The sequence below is a fragment of the Schistocerca serialis genome, chromosome 9 (genome assembly GCF_023864345.2).
Source record: "Schistocerca serialis cubense isolate TAMUIC-IGC-003099 chromosome 9, iqSchSeri2.2, whole genome shotgun sequence".
Classification (NCBI taxonomy): Eukaryota; Metazoa; Arthropoda; class Insecta; order Orthoptera; family Acrididae; genus Schistocerca; species Schistocerca serialis.
In genome coordinates, this window is record NC_064646.1 from 144,748,011 (window position 1) to 144,764,825 (window position 16,815).

Sequence of the window (16,815 nt, forward strand, 5' to 3'; positions counted from 1 at the left end):
TGATTCATTTGTTCGAGTCTGGGGTGATACTGGCTGACAAAGGAAGCATTCCTTTGAAGCTGGTTCTTGGGGTGGTGAGAGGATTGGGGGTGTGTGGAGAAATGGCATGGGAGATCTGTTTGCACACTTGGTCTGGGGGCTAGTGCCTGTTTGTGAAGGCCTTGGTGAGCCCCTCAGCATCCTGGGTGAGGTACTGGTCACACCTGCCTATAAGAAGGGAAGTAGAGCTAATCCATAAAACTACAGCCTAGTATCCTTGACATCGATTGTTTTTGACCCTTAGAACATATTCTGAGGTGAAATATAATGAGTTATCTCAAATAGAATTATCTCCTCAATGCCATCCAGCGTACATTCTGAAAATATCAATCGTGTGAAACCCAACTCACACTTTTTTCACATGGCATACTGAAAGCTTGGTATCAAGGCAGCCAGGTAGATGCAGTATTTCTGCGTTTCTGAAAAGCTTTTGACCAGTACCACACTTATACTTATTGTCAAAAATGCGATCATATGGGTATCAGGTGAAGTTTGTGACTGGACTGACAACATTTTGGTAGGGAGGATGCAGTATGTTATCTTGGATGGAGGGTCATCATCAAATATAGATGTAACTTCAGGTGTGCCCCAGGGAAGTGTGTTGGGACCCTTGCTGTTAATGTCGTATATTAATGACTGGCAAACAATATTAATAGTGACCTCTGACTTTTTGCAGATGACGCAGTTATCTATGATGAAGAACTGTTTGAAAGAAGCTGCATAAATATTCAGTCAGATCTTGTTAAGATTTCAATTGCTTTAAATGTTCAGAAATGTGAAACTGTGCACTACACAAATGAAAAAGCATAGGATCTTATAACTATAATATCAGTGAGTCACTGTTGGAATTGGCTAACTCATACAAATTCCTGAGTGTAAAACTTTGTAGGGATAAGAAGTGGGATAATCACATAGGCTCAGTTGTGTGTAAAGCAGGTGGTAACTTAAGTTTATTGGTAGAATACTGGGGGAGTGCAATCAGTCTACAAAGGAGACTGTTTAAAAATGAGTTGTGTGTCAGATTCTACAACATTGCTGAGATGTGTGGGACCTGTACCAAATAGGACTGACAGGTGACACTGAATGTCTACAGTGAAGGGCAGCACGAATGGTCATAGGTTTATTTGATCTGTGGGAGAGTGTCACAGAGATACTTAAGGAACTGGAATTATTTAATTGGATGGATAAAAAATGAACTCATCAAGCAAGAACACACATATAAAAGGCTGTTGTAATTGGCAAGCTTTCAGAGTCAGTGGCTACATCTTCAGGCATAAAGGTTGAAGGGGAAGAAAGAAGGGTGAAGGAGAAGGACTGCAGAGGTCTAGGAAAAGGGGTAGATTTCGGGAAAGTCACCCAGAACCACAGGTCAGGGGAGACTTACAGTACGGGACGAGAAGGAAAGACTGATTGCTGGATACTGCATTGCACGAGATTTGAAAACCTGAGAGCTTAAAGGTGGAAGAAAAGGTAGCTGTCTTCCACCTTTAAGCTCTCAGATGCTGGCAATCATCGGGGATTTTCTCGCAATGAGTCAATCATCTTCACAATCAACGTCCACAAAACATAAATGGAATGATGATATGATTCATAGACCCTCCCAGCTACACCATGGTTCCTCATGGTTTCGCATACTGAAGGCAGTCAGCCCTTCACAACGGTAAATCCAATTATTATTCAGAAAGCTGTTGATGCAATTGCCAGTCCTGTGAAATCCTGCACTCGTTTACGGAATAACACTTTACTTTTGGAGACAACTTCTGATTTCCAAGCACAACCACTGCTTGCTGCTTCGCTTCTCCACGGCTCTCCTGTTCATGCCAAGACCCATAGAACTTTGAAGTTCGTCCCGTGTAGTTATCTACACTAGGCTTCTTGACAGTCTGACTGAGGCCAAAATCCAAACATACCTCTCTGATCAGTGTCATCGCTGTCCATCGGGTGTTGAGAAAGGTAGATGCCTCCTTAGTGCCCATATGCACTCCTTTTCTCACCTTTGATAGAGTGGTGCTTCTATCCAAGATCAAAGTAGGTTACGAGGTTCTCACAGTCTGACTGTACATTCCAAACCTGATGCGCTGCTACTATTGTCATCGTTTCAACCACACTCAAATGTCTTGTCAACGCCCGGCGAAATGTGTAACCTGTGGTAGGGATGCACACGAGTACAATTGTCTGCCTCCTTCTCCCTGCTGTATCAACTGCAATGCCGTCCATGCCGCCACTCTAGATTGTCCCATGCATCCCAATGAGCAGGCTGTCCAGGAGATCTGGGTAAAGGTAAAAGTTCCTTACTTCGTCCCTCACAAGTTATTGCCTAGTGTCTACCATCTGTCACAGTACTGTCCTTGCTACATGGAGGATATGGGCAAACAGACAGGTGACCTCAAATTCAGCTCTGAGGTTGTGAAATTGCACAGTGTCATCGTAGCATCACAGTCCCCTTGTCCTGCTGTGCAACAAGCCATCAAACTCTCGCCTCACAACTTAGACAACCATCAGGTCGGAAAGGACAGAAGGAATACTCCCATGAAGATTTCCTACGACCCTCTAACCGACCTACACCTGAGTCTTCCTCTGCTAACCGGAAAGGCTCGAAGATGTCCAACAAAGGCAAATGGTCTTCTCCTTCGCTGCCTCGAAGATCCTCTTTGATGATGTCAACAGGTGATACTTTCGCCTGGCTGGCCTCCACGTTGTCAGTGCGCACCACCCACAGTTTCTCTGCATTGGACTCCACAGGCCAACTGCAGAAGAAAGCTGTGGCTTCTGTGGGCCTCATAGAGCAGGATCCTCCTGCCTCTGTGCCCTATAGCAGTGAGACTTCACAGACTGGCACTCGGCAGCCGCTGAGGTGACACCCCTTTTGTTTTTTCCTCATCATGACTTTACTCCGATTGAACATTCATGGCCTTTGATCCAACAAAGAGGATTTTGGCTGCTTTTAGAATTACAGCATCCACTTTATTTAATCGTGTCCATAATGGCTTGGTGGTAGCAGAATCAGCAGGACTACAAGTAGTCCTCCCCGGGGCCGCGACGTGGACGCTTCTGCTGTGGCCCTGCCACAGCATCCACTTATACTCTGCCTTCAGGAAACAAAATTACGTCCTCCAAGACCACTTTGAACTTTCGCATTTCTTCCTGGTCTGTTTTGACATTCTGCCTGAGTTTGGCATTTCATCTCATGGGGGAGTCATGCTGCTCATACGGGATGATGTTCATAGTCAACCTATCTCCCTGGCTACCCATTTTCAAGCTATTGCAGTTCGCCTTTTCTTTCCTCACTTGACCTTTTCCCTTTGTACCATTTACATTCCTCAATTATTCAATGTCACCTGAGATGACTTCCTGCAACTTATTGGGCAGCTACCTCAACCATTTCTGCTGCTCAGTGACTTTAATGCAGCCCATCCCATCTGTTGTTCTCCTAGAACCTGTCCAAGAGGTGCCCTGTTGGCTGACCTTGTTAATCAACTCCACGCTCCCTGCAACTTTCCCAGTGAGTGTGAACAACCCTTCACCACCTTATCTTCGTGTGGCAGCTTGTGTTCATCTTGGCCTTCATTCGCTTCCTAAGGACACTACACCAGCCTTCCTCTATCACCTTCAGTTTCATGACCTGCACATGGAATTTCACCATAGTACCTTTATGTACACTGATGGCTCTTGGACTGATTTTGTGTCAGGTGTGCCTTCATCATTGACACTGACATTATTCAGTATTGGCTTCCGGCACACTGCTCAGTATTTATAGTAGAGCTCTTCACCCTGTATCAAGCAACGGAGTACATACGGTTACACAGGCTTTTCATTTGTATCATCCGCTCATACTCTCTCAGTGCCCTTCAAAGCCTGTGTGCACTGTACACCACCCATCCCGTAGTGCAACGGGTTCAGGAAAGCTTCCACTTGCTCACCCTTGATGGAGCCACTGCAGTGTTTATGTGGGTTCCTGGTCATGTTGGTCTGACACGAAATGAGGTTGCTGACACTTCTGCCAAGGCTGCAGTCCTCATACCTCAGCTAACTAGTTCTTACATTCCCTCTGATGATCTCTGTGTTGCCATATGTCAGTAGGTGGTGTCACTTCGGTATCACCACTGGTCCTCCCCTCATTGGCATAAGCTACGGGTTATTAAGCCTCTCCCAGCAGCTTGGATGACCTCCTCTTGGTTTTCCCGCCACAAGGTGGTCATTTTAACTAGATTGCGTATTGGGCATTGCCTTTTTAGCCATGGCCTGTTGTTAGGTGGTGCTCCCCCACCACTTGGTGCATGTTGCACTCAACTTTTAACTGTCTGCCATTTCCTGACTGAATGCTCTTTTTTTGACCTTTTACATTCTCGTTTGCGTTTATGTCTGAGTTATCAGCTGCTTTAGTGAACAACATGTGGAATTTCAAATGTGTTTCACTTTTTATCCATCATAGCAATATGGCAAAGGCCATTTAATTTTTAGTTCTGGATCTCCATTTCTCTATTGCATATTTTATAGACCTTTCTCCAGGTCCCCATTTTTAGCTGTCTTCTCTTCCATCGTTGGGGATTGACATGTAGTTGTTTTTAACTCCTCTCTTTGTCATTGTGTTTCACAGTTATGACATCGGCGCAATGGCCCTAATTGTTTTTGTGCCCTAAAACAAAACAAAACGGTGGAGAAATACAGAAGTCCTTGTATTTTTTGTCAATTTATGTCTTTACTTACACTTACACTTGAGATATCAAAATTTGTCAGGGAAAACGCAAAAACTTGTCTGAAAATCAGGGAAAGAACAGGGAATTTCACTTGGGGAAATTTGTGGTAACCTTGAATGTGAAACAAATACTCTTAATAATTTGTGCACCTACATGTCGTTTATTTTAAGCAAATTCATGGACAGAGTACAATTTAGGTCAACCAGAAATGTATGTTATACCAGATTGTTGTACATTTAAATTATAGAAGAAGCAAGGTAGTAGGAGTAGTTATATAGTATTAATTATCACCTCAGAATGGAGGCAAATGTCTGAAGTCCTGGTACGCAATGAAATCCTAAGCCATGCTATGCCACAATACTTTAGCAGGCCTCTAGTTGAAAGGGAGTGATGCAGCCAGTCTTCACTTTATCAATGGGTTAGCAGTGAGCTACAGTAATATGATTTGAAGATTTCACCATATACCAGCACTGCAAACATGTCTGTGCAAATAAACAAAAAAATATGTACCTTCATTTTTTTGACATGAAAATTGAAACTTCGTCACTATCCTCATAAACTAAATTAAAAATTTGAACATACATAAACTTTACAATATTAATAACATTTTCCAATAAAGTGTGAATTTTTGTGATATAATAGCATCAAGAAAACAACAAAAGTCTGTAATGCTGTTACTAAACACAGTGTGATCATTTTTTTGATATTACTTCAAGACATGTCATTAAACGTGTTTTATAGTTGACTATTTCTAGCAAAAACACAAAACTGCTCAAACAGAGTCCAAAGAAGAGAGTATAAAAAGCCATTTTGAACTGACTGAGAGTGAACGGCTGGGGAACATCTTCAGGTAGAGTACAGTATCTAAGTTCTCTTCTCTCCACTTCCCTGTCACTGTGGTCTCCTATTCCTGACTCCCATAAGCGCCATATGATTGTCTCCACCTATGCAAAAGATGCTGCATAAATCAAGAGCATCAAGAGGCATAGAAACATTTTAGTACAAATTTCATTTTGGGCCATTGTAGTTTGCTGTTTGGTTGTAATTTTCAGCATTAAATAAATGGAATGTACATATTGCGCATCAATTTTTCATAAATTAAGCAGTACAAGTTGGCAGTAGATATGCGAGATGGTGCTGGAAATTAATGTCTCTGAATTTTTATGCAAAAACTCTCAAAGCTTTTTATATAAAACAAACATTATGAATATTCTAAATTGTTGTTCTTCATGTCTACACATTTGCAGCCCTCTACCGCTAGGGGCCTCAAAGTTGTAAGATGTAACATGGCAGTGTGTAAACTAACTATGACATTATGTGAGAAATAGCAGCTGAAAGCGAATTTTAAATTTGAAGACTTCGTGTACTCGTGGAGCACCCTTTCCTTCAGCATAACAGTACCAGACCACACACATGTGCTGCAACATCTGCAGCAAACTGGCACCTTGGGTTCACTGTCATTGATCATCCTCTACACAGCACCAGCTTGACCCCATCCAATTTTCATCTGTTTCCAAAATGCAGAATGTAAAGAAAACCTTTGAAGACTGCACTTTGATAGTGATGAGGCCTTGCAAGCAGAGGTGAGGTTGTGGTTCTGTAAACAAAATCAAATGTTCTACAGTAACGGTATCAACAAACTGGTCTCTCATTGGGCAATGTGCATTTGTTGCCAGGGTGACCACGTTAAGAAATAAATATATAGGTATGAAGAAAAAAGATATAGAATGTTAATAATGTTTGTTTCATTTAAAAAGCTTGAAGAGTTTTCACATAAAAAAATTTAGAGGCATTACTTTTCAGTATGCCCTCATGCATCATCATTCAACAGTGACCCATTTTATTTTCTGGTGTATTTTAATGTTTATTATTTGCAGAAATCAAAAATAAATTTCTCCTGTTTGAATTTAAAATATTCTGTAATTGGCAAGGAAAGCTTATTATTATTCTGAATAAAACAGTAAAACATTTGTGCACCTTTACTTTTACTTACACTAGAAATAGAAACTGATTATCCCACACTAGTTTAAATCTCATGTGTGAAGTTTCTTGACCTTTAGTCATACAGTACATTCAATAAACATTGATAAGTTGGCCAAAAAATTTAGTTCACTGTGTTTTACATTTAAAAATGTCCTTAACACATTTGTATACAATTATGTCAACTGTTACTCTGGATGATAATATTAGATTAAATTAGATTCAGTTTTCGTTCCATAGACCCAAAATGTAAAACATTTGAATATAATACTTACTACCTTGGTCATTTGTCAGGAGATAGTCAAAATAGGTTAATACAATGCAGTAAACTGGAACAGCTAATATTTAAAGAATTAACACTCTGTCAGAATGAAACATTGTTATGTACTATTAATAAATTTATCATACACAAAATACCTAATCTTGACTGTTGTGACCAAGTGTTGTCAAAACTGAAATCTAACAGATATCTGTACTTAAGCTGGCTCAACAGTCTCTTTTATGATAGTCGTCTATGGAGTAGAAGGAATTGCGTATCAAAAAGTCTTTCAAACTCTATTTAAACCATGCTTTATCTGAAACCAAATTTTTAATGGTTGCTGGCAATTTATTGTAAATGTGTGTTCCTGAATTTCCCTTTTTGTGCCAAGGTAAGTGATTTTAGGTCTTTATGTAGATTGTCCTTGTTCCTAGTATTGATACTATGTATTGTGCTATTGGTTGGAAATAGAGATGTATTACTTGCAAAAAATTTCATTAAGGAATAAATATACTGAGAAGCAGTGGTTAGATTACTAAGTTCCTTGAACAGGTTTCTACAAGATGTTCTTGTATTTACACCACAAATGATTCTTACCACATGCTTTTGCACCCTAAAAACTTTTGCTTGGTTTGATGAGTTGCCCCAGAATATGATCCCATATGACAGAACAGAATGAAAGTAAGCAAAGTATGCAAGTTTTTTTTATATTTATATCTCCTATATCTGACATCATTCTCATGGCAAATACATACTTGTTTAGACACTTAAGCAATTCTGTGTTATGCCCTTCCCAACTGAATTTATTATTGAGTTGTCTGGAAAGTTATTTATTATGCTGCAAGAAGTTTGAGGTGCTCTGCTCCCTATGATTCTTTCTCATGTGCATGAGCTTGCAAGGGCAGTAGGGAATATTTATGTTACAGCAAGCAAGAGTGGGGTAATGGATGTAAGAGAACTACAATTATAATATGAGTTACGCTTGTGGCCAATAGCTGCTCAAAATATCTTACTATTGCATGATGCCTGGTCTGCGTATAAAAATCGTACTCCCTTAGAGCAAACTATCCCTCCTGAAAAGTGCATGACATTGTAAGTCATACCATCTGACACCACTGGAGAAATTCAGTCTTTATATATATGCCTGTAAGACATATTATTGCACTGTCTGCAGTGATGCCTTAAAGAATAGAAAGTTTCACGATAGACTGTTCTTTATTCGATTGCATGCTATCACAGTCCATCAGTTATCATCACTCCATTACACCAATATGATTCAATATGCATTCTTTATGAGCGGATATGTAGCTGAATGTCTTGCATGGTTTGTAACTCCAAAGGAGATGGCTTTAGAGCTTGACTGTGCAAACCTTTGTGATCACTGTGCTGCACCATTTTTCATTTGACATTAATGGTGCAAGTTAATAGTTTGTTTTGAACATTTCTTGAATGTCAACAATGTCCATTTTGTGAAGTATAACACATACATCCCTCAGAAGGTTGATCTCTGCATTTCCCAGACACTGATATTCTGTCGCCCTTGTTATCCACATGGTGAGCCATTAGCAGCTTACTTTTTTCCTGTCATAATTGCTAACACAACATTCTCAAATGAGGCTTACTGAAAACTGAACTTCTGACCTCACACTCAAGGGGTCGCTTGTGAGGTACATTTCCGGTAGAGGCCACAGTTTTCAAGTTATCCCAGAAAAATGTATGAAAGTGACCTTCATCACAGCCCCAACACCATACTCACACCCCACCAGTCAGGATTTTTCATATGTTGTTCATGGCACTCCCTCCTTGTAATGTACAAAAATTTGTGACTATATGAATTGTTTCAGATTTTCCACTATTTACAGTCTTCACTGACTGAGCTTTATTGCACTACCAGCTTAATCATGTACTCACAGATTTTAAAACTTGTACTTGTGTGAATTTTATCTAACAGTTTTGTAAATTTTAACAGCATAAAATAAACAATGAAATCTTTTTGTTTGTGTGGCTTTCTGACAACAAAACTACTGTAGTTTAAAGGGATAAGTTTGGATCAAATTATCAGCTTAATTAGTTTCTGCATAAGGCTTACAGAAGTCTTTTCTTTTTTTACCTTCACAGGCAAATTTAATTAATAATGTAACAAAATAGCTGACTAAGCAGATTTCAACGAAGACCAGAATAGGATGTATATGGGAAATAATTCATGCAGTCATCAATTTTTTTGTGGTAGAAGGGAGTGACATAAACAACATAACAAAAATGGTGGGTGGCAGAGAAAAGGGGGGTGGGGAGGGTGCATTTGAAGCCACTTTTGTATGTTTTTCTTGAATAATTAAAAAACTATGGTCTTTAGCAAAACTGCAACCCAGCAGTAAATTAAACTACATTAAATTTTCTACAAAAAGGTCCTATTGATTTTTTATGTAAGACTAGTAGTTTGTGCATATAGAGTAAGAGAATATGAAAATCTAGCATGACATGCATGCACTGTTGCTTAGGTGGTCTTTTGGAGGCCAATATAAGGTACTTTCTTTGCTTTATATATATTATGATGCTTGGAAATTACTACTGTGTGTTTATTGCAGTTTTCTCTTGAAGTTCATCTGAAATTAATTTTTTATTGCTAATTACAAACAAATTCAAGTCCTTACCATCTTTTTCTACTTGTATGTGAAGAGTAATCTCATGAAGAAGGTGTGTGTATATAATTTCTCACCACCACACGAGGCTTAGTCATCTGGCTGTATACACGTAGTGCTAGCCATGCAAAGTCAGGACAGGTCACTGAGTGTGTGTGTGTGTGTGTGTGTGTGTGTGTGTGTGTGTGTGTGTTATAGGTTCAAATGAGCAGTGAGCAGAGAAGAATGAAACAAACATATAACCCTAATAAAAGTAGGTCTGGAAATCCATGGTTTCCTAATATGTCTGAGTACGTGAACACCTTATAACAGAGTTCCTGAGGATAAAACTATAGATACACCCTTAAGGACAAACACATGGCAAGTGTTCCACATGGTCACCATTCACATGAAGGCAGGCTTCAGCAAGTCACCTCCTTGACTATTGTACAGGGTTTGTATAAAACGTAATGAGACTGAGCTTTTGAATCAAAATTTATTGTAGATATTGCTACAACCACTTAGTACTCTTCAATTTATGACACTTGAGAGTCAACAACCCACTGCAAGTGAGATTTCCATGCTTCTAATGCTGCCGCAAATGCTGAGTCCAGGATAGCCTTCAAAGCCCTTGTCATGGCAGCTTGGACCTCCTCCAGGGTCCCATGATGGTGTCCTTTCAGGGAAGTTTTTACTTTTGAGGAAAAAAAAAAAAAAGATGGCTGTCAGGACCACATTGGGCTGTAGGGGCGCTGGGAAATCATTAGAATCCCTTTCTTGGCCAGGTAGTTGGCCACCATGAAGCAGGTGTGACTCGGCACATTGTCATGATGCAGCTTCCAATCATTGGCGATGGCTGGCCTCACACAGTGGACCCTGGTTTTCAGTCTCTTAAGCACTTCACAATAAAAAGCACTGTTGACAGTTGGGCCCTGGGGCACAAACTCATGATGAACCATGCCCCTGAAATTGAAAACCACGATCGGCATGGCTTTCACCTTTGATTTGCTCATGTGAGCCTTTTTTCAACATGGGGATGCTGTGGTGTGCCATTTGGCACTCATGCGCTTTGTCTCCGGGTCATACTGAAACACCCAGGTTTCGTCTCCAGTGATAACATTATGATTCAGGATCAGCTTCAAGGCCCTGCAGATTGTTTGGCAGGCATCCACACATGCTTGCTGTTGAACGTCTGACAAAATCTTTTGAACCATCTTGGTGAAGATCTTCCTCATTGACAATTTTTGGTGATGATGTTGTGCACTGTCATTTCATCAAGTCTGAGGGCGTCTGCTATCATCCTGACATTCATTTGACAGTTGGTGTTCAACAAAACATGAACACAGTCAATGTTTTCATCAGTTTTGCTAGTTGACGGGTGTCCAGAGTGGTCCTTATCCTCAACGCTGTCCCGGCCTTCTTTAAAGATCTTCACCCATCTGAAAACCTGGGCTTTTGACAGGCAATCATCGCCAAAGGCTTGCTGATGCATATACAATGATTCCGTACCCGATTTTCCTAATTTCTCACAAAACCTGATGGCATAATATTACTTGATCATTTTCTGCATGTTGTGTCACGAGCGATGACTTTGTGACATGTCCACTCAACGCACAATGCTGCCAAGACAAGAGCCCACAGGCGACTGGCATGCTGCATGTTTTTGGCCAGACACCCCCCACCACCAATCCCCCAGGTGAACACGTGCTGTGAAGTACAGTCGCATCTGCAAAAAATCAGTCTCATTACTTTTTATACAAACACTGTACACATTCAGTAACCCAGGCATGTTTTGAACCCATTGAAAACCATCCACAATGTGTTCCATGAGTTCATCAACATTATCAACTGGACTGGAATACACCAAAGCTTTTAAATATCCCCTCAGAAACAGATCCAGTGAGTTCAAGTTGGGGGGCCTGGCAGGCCATGGTACTGGCAACCCGTGGTCAATACCCTTGTTGCCAAACGAGAAAATAGATAGAGAAAAGCACGAACTACAATATTATTTGACAGACATCACCCCCGGATCAGAGCCTTCATTGTTAAAACTGCTGATCAGAGCCTTCATTGTTAAAACTGCTAATACATTCTAGATTTCATGTGCAACTATTTAATACATAAGAACTATGTACCAACTAAGAACATACAGGAAAGCAAAATTACCAAACAAATTTTGGTCTTAAATTAGGAATTTTGTTGCCAAACCACAATGGGTCTTTTCTGTCATTAATCTACTTACCAAGGAGGACTTGTGCAACATAAAATAAAGTCGGTAGCCATGTTTTTATATCTGAAAGATGATATCTGTCCAAATTTCATGCCGGTTGCATAAAAGTGGCATGAGTTGCACAATTATGAGAATGCAAATCAGATTTGCTTTAAATACATGCTGTAATGGTTAAGAGCATTAGTTACCTTTGAGACTGGATGTGGTGAGTTGATGTTAGTCAAGAATGCCTTTAAGGCAACTATGATGCTGTTATCAACACCACACTGAGTTTGAATGACCTCATGTAATAGGGCTACAAGAAGTTGGTTGTTCCTTCTGTGATATTGCAGAAAGACTTGACAGGAATGTAGCCACTGTACATGATGGCTGGCAGCAGTGGTCATGAAAATGTATGGTTGCAAGAAGGTTGGGCTCTGGACAGCCACATGGCACTCCTGAGAGGGAAGTCCAGAGTGTTCAACATATGGCTGTGGCACATCACACTGCATCTGCAGCAGCAATTTGAGCAGCCATTAGCACCATAGTTACAGAACAAACTGTTACAAATTGGGTACTTCAAGCACACCTATGAGATGACACCCTATAACATGCATTTCACTGACACCAAACCACCGCCGTTTGCAACTTCAGTAGTATCAAGCAAGAGCTCATTGGAAGGCAGACTGGACATCTGTTTTGATTTGTGATGAAAGCTGGTTCTACCTTGGTGACAGTGATGGCCTGTGTTAATTAGGGGGAGGCCAGTTGAAGGCCTGCAACCAGTTTGCCTGTGTGCTGGACACACTGGACACACGCTGAAGTTATTGTCTGGGGTGCAGCTTCATATCACAGCAGGAGCACTCTCATAGTTACCCCATACACCCTGTACATCAACCTGGTGATTCAGCCTGTTGTGCTGCCATTCATGAACAGCATTCCAGAGGATGTTTTCAGACAGGTAATGCTCATCCACATACTGCTGTTGCATCTAACATGCTCTGCAAAGTGTTGACATGTTGCCTTGGCCTCACCATATCTGTCTCCAAATGAGTACATATTGGATATCATCAGAAGACAACTCTAGTGTCAGCCATAAGCAGCATTAGCCATCCCTATACTAATTAACTAAGTGCAACAGGTGTGGAACTCCATCCCACAAGTTGACATCTGGCACCTGTTCAAAACAATGCATGCATATTTGCATGCTTGCGTTGAACATTCTAGTGGGTACACAAGTTATTAATGTACCGGCAGTTCACATTTGCAATGGCTTACCTGTGCTTACATTAACCTGTGATCTATCAATGTTAATAACTTAAATATATTATTGATACAAATGTATTCCCAAAATTTAATTAGTCTACAGTAACTATTTATGGCACTACAATTTTTTTTCCATCAATGTATTAAAAAAATTACAAAAATGTGAGTGCCGTGAAGTCTGCCAATAAGTCTCCATCCAAGATAACATGTTGCATTCTTACTACCATTAAAGGTATATAATACGTGGACAATAAGTAAAATTTTGCTGTTTGTTGTCTTTTCAGGTGCAGTTTTAATGGGGAGCAGTAACAGTCAGTGGCTGTAGTAGAGTCCATAATAGGATGAATATGATACTGACTGTCAGACATGACACAATTAACTTGCATGCTGTACCAGAATGGTTTTAAATACTTAAGTTATCCATTAATTTAGGACTAGATGCAGTACTAAAGAAGTCTCTATTACAGATTTGTGGAGCCACTGATGTTCTTGTTATGTAGAACATTGCTTCATAGGTGAAATGTCAAGATTAGAGAGGAAGGAAGCTAAATGCACTCTTTCACTTCAGCAATCTTCAAAGACAACTACAAGAGAAGAACATTTCTAAAAGTATATGATTGAAAAATCAAACCATTAGCTCTCAGCACGAAGTAATAAACCGGGCAACAGTGGCAAATTACAAGCATCAATCCATAAAATTAAGACCTTCAAAAGCATGTGTAACACATATTACAAAAAACACTATCAAACATTATTTTTGTCTCCCCCCCCCCCCTCCCCCCCCCCCCCTCCCCATGTTTGCCACAATGTGGGAACCAACAAAGAACATTCAATAGTTAATCAATGGAACTGACAAATGTAGTATACATTTATCTGATACGATAACACCTGAGGAGAAACTTCTCGGAACAACAATGTTTATTCTTGATGTATACAAGACACACGATATTTGATATAAAAACATCAGACAAAATGCACTATGTGACATATGCACTGCTCAAGAAAATATGTGAAGCATCCAGAAGACATGGCTGGGTTCAATGTAATTTTTTATTTGTACCTACAATCAGCAGGTGTGTAAATTATTAGACTTGCAATTGTTTGTGACAGGCAGAATGACAACCTGAATGAGTTGGTGTTGTTCACATCTAGTATTGTTGCCAAGCCTTGTAGGATATATAAGGGGAGTGTTAAGCATTAGACATTGAGTAGTCACACTTAATGAAATGGAGATTCTGCACACTTGTGAGACAGCATTATCAGCACCTGAAAGAGTTTGAAAGGAGCCTCATTGTGAGTCTTCATTGACCTGACAGGTCAAATTGTGCAATAACAGATTTGTGGGGCATTTAGATGTTACAGTGGTCCGATATCGGACTACATTAGAATCTGAGAGCAGGCATACTGGTCATCAAGCTTCCAGTCACTCGTATCTGACTACCTTCAAGTTAGGATCATTGTATTGTGCACCAAGACACTGTAACTCCTTCACATCTGTGTCTGCCACTCTGTGTCATCCTGCACCATTGGTAGGAGACTGGAGCAGCTGGACTGGAGAATTACCATCCAATCTGTAGGCTACCATTAACACCACAACATAAACAACTGCATTTGGATTGGTGTGACTGGGAAGCATGGGCTGCAAATGAATTGCTTCGTACAAAATTTCATGATTCTGAGCTACTCTGGGTCACCTTCATCACGGAGTATGGCATATTGTGGTGCCATCTTTGAACAAGACAATGCTCTTGCACATATGGCAAGTCTCTATATGAACTGCCTGCATGGTGTTGAGGTACTGCTGCGGCCAGATTGTGTAGGACCAGCTCGGATGTCAAATCCACACCAGTGCTGGTATCCAGATTATCAATGACCAGCTACAATAGCTGTGGGCCAGCTTGTCTCAGAATGGGATACAATGGCTTTATGACACTGTTTCAAAGCAGATCAGCTCAAGCATGTGGGCCGGAGGGGGTGCAGTGTTATACTGATAAGTGGACCCAGATTGTAAATTTGGATCGATGTTCTAATTACTGAAATTATATTGCATATCTTCTCAGGCCATGAAATTTCATTTCTTCTCTTTCCCTTCTTCTGGGTGCTTCACCTTTTCTTGTCTGGCTGCGTATACTGGGCAAACATGAAAAGCAAAGAAACCCTAAAAAAATAAGGATAGCACTTTCAATTTTCTGAAAATCTCAATACAAAAAGCATATTATACCTAAGCAATATAGATCTCCACAAATAATCTAATGTGTTTTACTGGATATTCAAGACATTAAGGCCAATTACTTTTCAAGTTATTCCCCTTGGGAAATGAAGACCATTTAACATAATTACTGAAGTCCTAAGTAAACAGTTATAAGCCTTATCAGTTCCTTTTTTTATTTTAAATTTACTCACTGAGAAGACTGCTTATCATTAGTAACATGTGAAACTTATTTATTATTTGTTGATCAATCTTCTTCTTCTTCTTCTTCTTCTTCTTCTTAGTTTTTATACCAAGCTAGCAGAGTCTGGTTTTTGTTTGGGTCTGTCAAGGGCATCTTCATAGATGACATTAATGAATTCCAGATCCTACTTGATACGGTCCATCCATCACATTTTGGGCATGCCATGAGGTCAGCAGCCATTTTGTCCACGTGCATAGCTGTTCTTGCCATCAAGTCCACTTTACTGTGCATGATGTGACCATACCATCTTAATCTTCTTTCCCCCAGTTTGTCTGAGATGGGTGTAACTCCACGTTGCCGTTGAGCTTCAATGTTTGTAGCATGGTCAAATTGGGTAGGCCCACAGGACTATTGGAGCATACACATTTATATGAATCTCTTAGTGACCCCTGCCTGCATGTACTTGACCAGTGCAGATGGGTAGAAGGGTCGCATGTGTTATGGTCCGACTGCCTGCACGTCGGCTGTTGAATTTGTATTCTTGCAGGTGGGCACTCAAGTTGAAACAGCCTGGTCTGATAGTGTGGAAGCTGAAGGTCAATGTGCTGCTTATCCATCGTGAAGGACAAATGGGCTGACCAAATAACAAAATATGTGGCTCAGATATAGGGGATGCATGGAGGCAAAAGCATGTGCATGCCCCCCCCCCCCCCCCCCTCCCATACACATAAACACAAAATATAGAATGGGTAAGAGAAGCAAGCAAGGATGTGGTGAGGGGAAGAGAGCAGTGGAGCGAAGTAATTAACTGACAGAATATATCTACTAACTGTCGGATTATTCCACCTACAAGTTTTACCAGTTGCCAAAATGCAGGATGAATGCTAGGGGAGAGAAGCAGCAAGGGAATGGGACAAGAATATGGCATCAATGAGTCTGGCTTACCAGGACCAGTGGAAGTAGCATGTAGCTTGCGATGAAGGGGTGGAGTAGGTTGGAAGGGAGAGGGGGAAGATAGAACCAATGATAATGGAGATGGACTGAAAGGTAACACTGAACATTGCCATTTTCAGTCATGCCCTTTACCCAACTGTGACTCATCCCATTCATACTCAGCAGTATATTTAGTTACATCCCACAAGTTCCTTATTTCAAATCTGATGCCAACTTCCTTTGATTAGTCCCTTACAAAGAACACAATCCTTTCTGTAGTGGAGAGAGTAGCTACCAACAACATTAAAATGAACACTGATCTGATAATCCTTCCTACATACTATACCACTGTTACAATTATCCATAGTAATTAACTGGCAGAAGATGTCCACTAACAGTCTGACTGTTCCATCTACAAGGC

General features: G+C 40.5%; 1 protein-coding gene across 1 annotated transcript in view; it reads right to left on the bottom strand.

Moving 5' to 3' along the window:
• Nucleotides 1–5,387: 5,387 nt before the first annotated feature.
• LOC126419428 (uncharacterized) overlaps nucleotides 5,388–16,815 on the bottom strand; it is a 66,649-nt gene continuing 55,221 nt past the window's right edge. Inside the window, exon 3 of the mRNA XM_050086616.1 lies at nucleotides 5,388–5,680. Coding sequence (XP_049942573.1) covers nucleotides 5,429–5,680 — 252 coding nt within the window. The 3' untranslated portion in view covers nucleotides 5,388–5,428. The remainder of the gene's footprint in view (nucleotides 5,681–16,815) is intronic.